We start from the raw sequence: 7985 nt of genomic DNA, 5'->3' as shown, positions 1-7985 counted from the left end.
TTAAAAAAAAAAAAAAAAAAAAAAGCTATATCCTCCACAAATAGGAAACTATTATTTGGCTTCCATTTTTTTGGATCAGTCTCACAGCCTTAGCCTTTGGACAGATCACAAAGAACTTGTATTGAATTTAATCCTTCACAAAGAGATAACATTTTTTCCTTTTATTGTGCTTTGGAGCTCGTATCCAGGCTCCCAACACTAAAGAAATTAATTTAGTACTTTTATATAAAGCACTACCTGGCTTTCAAACTTCAGAAAAACATTACAATAACAGATGAGAAAATTGCGCCTCAGGAGTAAAACTGACTCTCCTTACTTTTAACTCCAGGAATTCCTTCAGAAACCACACTTGTCTACCTACAGAAGTCCAGTGCATCTGTCCATCAGAGTTCCAGATAATTCCCACAAAGCATGTGGATTTCAGACTGCTTAGTTAAGAGTATGACTTCCTTATCACTTAGCTCTAATAATGTCATCACTCTTCTGTAGCTGGGGATTATTCAGTAAGACTCCTACAGCAAGTCTTCAAATTCCATATGGCCTGTTCTATTCACAGGCCTACGAAATATCAGTTCAAATTATAACATATTCCAAATCATGACATTAAGTTCCAACTCCTCTGTTTGAATCAGTCTTTGTAAGTTCCCACCTTACAAGCTGCAAAACACCCAAGATTCGATCAGTTGAACAAGCCAACATCAAAAAGCCACAAACCACTAGTAATACTGGTCAGATTATCTCCCAGAGACGATATTTTAATATGGCTTTTTATTGGTTTCTCCTGTGGAAAGAACTGTTAGAGTACAGGCCAAGCTTAAAAATCAAGCCTTAGTAAAGGTGATACCTTTTCCTGAAAGACAACAGCTGTTTCCAGCCCTGGCATGATGTCCAGAAGAAGTCGGCAGGCAGCAGTGTTTAACGGAGGTTCTCTGCTTGTCATCACATAAGCGTTCACTAGCTAGAGAACATCAGGAACAGCATTGATCTGAAATGCAACTCTGACCAAAACCAGTGCACTGAAAACCTTTTAACTCCCACAGCAGCAAAACGGTCAAGTAAGAAATCTCAGTATGCAAGCCCTGGATGTGAAGATGACCAGCCTTTAACCTGCTCCCTCCAGTGCCTCAGAAGTTGAAATTACTTCTCAAAGAAACAGAATTCCCCTGTGATTTCCTGTTCCCTGACTAAATACCTCTCTTGATCTGATTTGTAAAGACAAATACCTAAAAAAACATTACAGTGCAGTAATAGTGTAAACATGAAAGGGTAATCACTGAAAAAATTAACATAAAAAATGCCATTTTAATGGCATCTATATTTGCTTATCATTTGCAGCTTAAGACCAAAAGCAACATGCAAGTAATCTGTCAGAATCCTTACAGCAATACGTATTGACACAGGTGCTCGCAGGAAGGTGATGTTACAAAAATTCTAGCTATTAACTCCTATCAGAGTATAGCAATGCAAGAGGAAAAAGCCAGACTCTTGCCTTTTAATCCTCTGCCTGAGTCTTCTAGAGCCAACTTTGTCCTGTCTTCCTATAGGCAGTCCAGCATTTCCAAGTAGTCAGAGACAAGGCATTGGAATCAGTGGAATTAATTTCCACTACAGAAATTAATTATACTAGTAAACTTTAATATAACATTAGAGGAGCTACATTTTCTTTAAAGAGACTGATAATCATTGAGAAGAACTAAATCAATTGTTACTACACATATTCCAGCGCTCCTGAACTCCCCTTCCCTTGAGTCACTTTAACCGTGACAAATGAGCTGCATTTAAACCCATTTTGAAAACCAATGGTATGGAAGAGATAGTCCTTACACTAGTAAAATAAATATTAAACAAGTACTGAGGTCAGCCAGCACAGAGTAAAGAAAAACCATAAGAAGGTGTCAGAAATTGCCAGATACACTTCTCAGAGCAAACCTACCGCATTCATGAAATCATCGTTCTTGAAAAGTATCCTCAGCAAGTGACCAAGCATGCACTCAGGGTCTGCTCGACCTGGGAGAGAAATGGGAAAAGACTTATCTACCCACCTCAAGATTTTAGGTTTAATACTAAACTGATACCTTCAAACTGATTGCAGAATACTCTAGTTAGCCGAAGCTTTCTCAGAAGGAAAATTACTGAAGAAGTCATATAAATTATTCAACAACTTAACTTTTTTTCTGGTAGGAATTGCCTTCCTAGAATGCCTACTAGTCACAGTGCAACACATTTTAGTGGTTCAATAGTATTGAATTGTCATTTTTGTTGATGGAAGATGCATATGCCAGGCAAACTGTTCCAGTAACTTGGAAATAAGTTCCAAAAAAAGAAAGTCACCAAAGTAAGAAATTATCTAAGGGTACCAAGATACAAAAGCAACAGTGGTTGTATGTAACTGTTCTAAAGCACCTCACTAATTCAAGAGCAAATTCAAGACAGTTTGAGAAAGACTGTCTTCTCTGTCCATCTAACAGCCACTACTTCACCCTAGCTACAACTCATTAACATGACTATACATACCCTTATGCCATATATCAACCTCTGGAAAACTCTCTCAAAAACCAGGGCCTCAAAATCTTGCAGCAAACACCAAAACTGCCAGATACCAGCACTGGAGAACACAATTACCCAGTGCAAAAGCTGCATCAAGCCTTGATCAGGCACATTCAGCCAAAAAACTGCATTCTATTAAATGTGAATTACCAGGTATCCATTGTGCCAGAGTTGGTGCTGTCAAAATCCTTCAGGACATCTTACCTGGGTGTCGGTCATCGAACGGGTCTGGATCCCCTTTGCGATACTCTTCAGTTTCCTTCTCAATCAGCTCGGACATTCTGCAGAAGGAAACAACATCAAGTGAGCAGAATTCACAATGGGTCTTCTCTTAGCACACAGCTCCTCACTGTCAAAGTACTATAAAACAGCTCATCAACTGTCACTTGAACAGCATTCAGTACTACCAGAGGATTTCAGACTGTTCACAACAGGATGGTGAGAGAAGAGACTTGTCTTTAATACCTCATCCCCCACACCATGCTCCAAAACCCAATGAACCCATACCAACATCCCAGTGATGCACAAGCATTATGATCTGCAGGGGCCAATACCTTTTATTTCTTCTGCAGGAGATTAAGTTCTGAACAGGTGACTCAGTCCTTCTTCCTATTCAGTCTGTTCAGGGGCCACTCAAGCTGACTACACAATTTTTGTTATTTTTGCATACAGAATTTTAATAATATTGAGCAATAATACAAGCATTTAATATTTAATAGGGTGTTGTGTAATCTGTATTTAGCTTATCCATCCAGCTCCATTGAAGCTCAACTTTTTAAGGAGAAACTCAGTCAGCTCCCTTCATAGACCTTCAAAATACATTAAATTCTCCTCTATATCAGAAAAAATCAAAAAAGGAGGTTGTTTTGAAGTTATTCTTTCCCCTACAACGAGAAACAGCCTCAGCAGACACAAGAAATCCTATATTCTAATTCAAAGAATGAGCAGTAAGGGAATGAATTACCATTTTTATTCAAAGAAAATCAAGAACAGGGGGATTACTTCATAGTCAAGCAATAAGTAATTTCTTAGTCATCCACTGCCTTTCACCATGAAGTGTTACAGCAGAAATATAGGCTGAAATAAGCAGTATCCAAAAAAGCATTAGCTAATTAGATCTTATTTCCTTGGTATAAAACCTCATTCCCTCCTCTCTACTGAGGTCTAGAGTGGGTACAGAATCTATGTGCACCAGAGCATTTTAAAACAAGACCTTAATACCTCAGGGTAGTGATCTAAGCAGAGTTTATCATAGGAGGGAAAGCTGCTGGAAGGCTGCAGTAATCCCTCAAAAAATATTTATCTTTCACAAGGGATTTCCCTTATAGAATGCCACTGACTTCTACTCCATTCCTGTTACTTTCCAGAAAATATCCTGTGTTTCCAGGGAAAATTAGAGGCAAAAATGTACTTAGTCCTGCCTCTATGAACTATACTGATTTGCCAGCATGGCAGAGGATGATGCTACAAAGCCTGCCCAGATTATAAGAACAGCAAATTAGATCAGGAATGAGCCGAGAACTTCCCTGCTTGTCTCTGATCTGACAATTACCTTTCAGCAAATTGTTTATCCTGTGGGGTTCCAATATTTACTTTTAGTAAGCCTGAACATGAAAAGATGTAAATTGTGTCCCTTGCTAACAGGTGGCACAGCTTGAGCTCTCTTGAATTTCTGGCAAAAACAAGTTACTTAAATATTCCCACTGCCAGCTCCTTTTTTTTTCCCCCCATGGGAACTAATAGCTTGAGGGGTGTCTGCTGATGGGGATTTGAGAAGCTGCAACCTAGACTTGTCAGGTATTTTTAGGTGATAAATCAGCATTTTGATTATGTGCCAGAAAGGACAAGCAGCATGGAAAGCAGGCATAACATTCCTATCAGTCCACCCTGCTTAGGTAGGCAGTCAAACAGTGTGCCAGCTGAACCTGCCGAATGGTTTCAGGGACAACCACATTATCACAGCCTAGAAGAAAAAGGCACGTGAACCACCAATTACAGGGGTTTTTGAGATACTTAGCCAGAATCATTTGAACAAATAGAAACTCACTGACTCTTTATAATGGACTTCCAAAAAAAGAAAAAAAAAAAAAAGATCAAGCTCACTTATAATGCCCTCTTTTTAACTAATGCAAACAAAGGTCGTTTATGAAGTGACTTGGATGCATTTATCTAGATCAACAGCTTTGGCAATTCTCAGCTGAAGTGACAGGGGAGTCAAATTCAAACAAAGCTCGTTCCTGCCTCATAACATAGGCACATGGTGCACTGGGCTTTTACAAAAAGCAATTAACAAAAACACAGAACTTTTATTCAGGTTTCAAGATTTCCTTTATTCATTCATTCGGCATGATATTCCTTCTCTAGCCACTTCAGTTTGCAGATAAGATCTAAGTTTCACATGGGGGTAGGGAGCCTTTCCCCACGCTTCTGATTTTGTGTCTCTACAACTGTCTTTGCAATCACCTTTGGAAAGTTAATCAGATGCTTGTTTTCACTTGCCACAAATGAAGCTCACCTTGGGGGTGGGAAAGAAAGGGACAGTGGTACACAGAGAAGTACCTCAACTTTGCAAGACTCCCACTGATCTAGATGGTGTGATATAAAGCCATTCTAATATTGCTCTATGCCATCATTTGGCATTAATAACCAACAGGAGCCTTTAAAACAGATTGCAGCAGTGTGAGATGCCTAGGATCCCACACCACAACACGCTTGGTTTGTAGAGACGACATACAATGTCGAGCTACTGATTTACTCCCTTTATGAAAGAGGCTCTTGGGATGCAGTGAAGGATGTGACTCCTAGGATTTGCCAGAATGGTTGAACATGACTTGCACCCAGACTGTGAACTTCTTGCAGGATCATTTTCATTTATGAACTTTTTGAAAACCACCTATACTAAATGTCTGTTGTTTGCTAACGCACCTATCCAAGCAATTTTTTGAAGTCATACCTTCTGACACTCCAGTGCTTGTAAATCCAGAAAACTAGCTTATTTGGAAACGTTAACTCAGCTTTGGCCTACAAGCAACACTCGCTGTTCTTGTCTTATTACTGTTGAAATACTCACTACTGCACCCTCCCAAATGCTGCCTCAGCATCTCATTGAACAGGCCCCCACCTACACCAGGAAGTTTTCTTCCACCTAGCTCAGACAGTGGAAGGAATCACAAAAACTTCACTCACCAACAAGCGTGACCACAGCTTCCTCTGCCCTAAGTCTGAAACAATGCACAAGGGCACTACTCTGCCTCAGGCTAAGGCAAGCTCCACTTGGTGAGGATTCCTAGCACCTCTTCCAGCAAATTCTTTTAAATCTTGGCTGTACCTAAAACCCTCCACTGCAAACAGATATATGGCTTTCATTGATACCTGAAGCACTCCAAATCCCACTCCTGCCAAAGCCAGAAAATCCCCTTGCTATCTACCTTAAATAAATAGGTACTTTCTCCACTAAAGCCAAAATGCCCCACCTTTCACCATCCATAACCACTCTGCCTGCTTCACAGAGACCTTGGAAAATGAAGAGAGTTAACAGATTTGTCTGGGCATAAATAATGTAGGGAACTCAAGGTGCTGGGGAGGAGCAAGAAGTGCCAGACTGTTATGAAACCAAGAAAAGGCAAATAATTTCTTTAAATTTCTTAAAATACAGTAAATTTCTGCTGTTTATACCTAGAAGAAAAAGCCTTGAAATAGCACATATGTTCCCTCCAAGACAGAAATCTGATAATACACAAAAATATACCAGAAGACCTCATGATTTTCAAGTGTTGAGGACTGGTTTCTGCTGCTCATATCCCTCCTTCGTGCTGCTATTTTTAAAGCATAGTAAGAACAGCAAAAAAAGTTGTGCCCACTAGGAAAGGCACAGCACAGATCTGTCAGATCACCAGATTCTTGTTATTTCCACCCAGTGCCAGCTCAGAATCTGTGCACTGACTTATCTGATCCAACAATGCAGAGCAGTGCAGCACAGAAACCTGGAGTGCTTTTAATGTACAGGTGCAGTAAAGTCCTTTGGCACACACTGGGCAGGCTACAGGTCTGCCAGCAGAGGCACAGGGAGGAATTGTGTGGAATTTCTGTGAATCTCCTGTTAAAGCAAGAGTAGTATCAGTTTACCCAAGAGAGGCCTGGCTTGGGAAACTACAAACGCAATTGATAATTCAAATGTTTCTCTTGTCATAGAAGATGTCTGATGGTGTTACCAGTACCTACAACATCTCCTAAAAATAACTTATTGTTTCAGGGAATATTTTCCTCACACATACAATGTAATGCCAGTCAATAAACATCCAATTAAAAAAAAAAGAATTTTTTAATTTTGCTTTAAACATGCCCTGTGAGCTTCAGTAAAACCTTCTCAATATAATTCCCTGGATTCATCCAATGAGTTGCTCTCATCCTTTCACTTAGTCTGATCAATGCTACTACAATCACAAACCCCAGACCACCACTATGATGGAACAACATTCTCACAGCTTTGCATCTTCATCAGTGTTTTACAAGCTTCAGGTGAAGTTATTTAAACAATTTAATCATACTCCTGATTTCTATAATTTCAGAAAATTAAATTCATGTTTTAGAGACAGGCTGTGTAAGAGCTCTGCAATATAAATTTATAACCAAAAATTGAGTGTATTTAAATATCACACAGTTGAACTTCCACATCAAAGAAAATCAATTACCAGCAGGTAATGAGGTGTGTAAATGCCTCAAGCAAAAACCTGGTAAAACCTGCTGTCAAGTGACTTCAGATACTCAGATTTAGAAATTGATTTAACAGATCTTACCTGGTGAGAATAGTGACCATGTCTTGCCCACTGCCATGTTCTTTCTCCCATTGCTCAAGCAAAGCCGTGAGCTCAGCCTTGGAGTCTACATGTCCAGATCCTGAAGTCATGGCTTAGCCTAAAGCAGAGGCAACAACCAAAAAATCAAAGATTACAAGTCATTTGGAAGAGGCAAGGAAATACTCAGCAACAAGGAGTGAGAAAGAATATTAAGTGACAGGATTCTGCTGACCTCCACTTTGGAAGCTGGAAGTTTCTTTTTGGTACTTTGCCTGAAGTCCAGAGAACATGCACATACTTTGAACACAAGTCTTAACTTGTGTATGACAACCCTGACCATGACGGGAAGTATGCACACCTGACCACACTAAAGCTTTTTACAACTCTACCTCAATTCCATGAGCAGACTTGAGGTAGTCCTTTGCTGTTGCTCAGGAATTTACTCAAGAAACAAGAAAGCCAGGGCAGAAGGGTTACGATTAGTGTAATCATTCCAGTTTAACACCCTTCAGACAGTGAAAGTGCCAAGAATCATATTAGCTTCACGTTGCCAAGGAGGCAGAAGGTGGGGACACTGAGCAGCTGTGGGCAGTGGAAGGAGCACTAGAAGAGTAGCAGTTGGGAATGAGAGCAGGTTGCTGC

At 39.9% G+C, this 7985-nt stretch overlaps 1 protein-coding gene across 1 annotated transcript in view; it reads right to left on the bottom strand.

Annotated features, from left to right (window-relative positions):
* The window catches only part of VPRBP (Vpr (HIV-1) binding protein), a 44274-nt gene extending 36819 nt beyond the window's left edge, over positions 1-7455 (bottom strand). The window contains exons 1-4 of the mRNA XM_009996926.1: positions 7344-7455; positions 2752-2828; positions 1934-2007; positions 845-958 (exon numbers count right to left, since the gene is read on the bottom strand). Of these exons, the coding sequence (XP_009995228.1) occupies positions 845-958; positions 1934-2007; positions 2752-2828; positions 7344-7453 (375 nt within the window). The 5' untranslated portion in view covers positions 7454-7455. The remainder of the gene's footprint in view (positions 1-844; positions 959-1933; positions 2008-2751; positions 2829-7343) is intronic.
* Between the last annotated feature and the right edge of the window lie 530 nt (positions 7456-7985).

This window comes from Chaetura pelagica, unplaced genomic scaffold (assembly GCF_000747805.2).
Source record: "Chaetura pelagica isolate M959 unplaced genomic scaffold, ChaPel_1.0 scaffold24, whole genome shotgun sequence".
Lineage (NCBI taxonomy): Eukaryota > Metazoa > Chordata > Aves > Apodiformes > Apodidae > Chaetura > Chaetura pelagica.
Note: the sequence above shows the minus strand (reverse complement) of the source record. Positions and strands in the feature narration are given on the sequence as shown.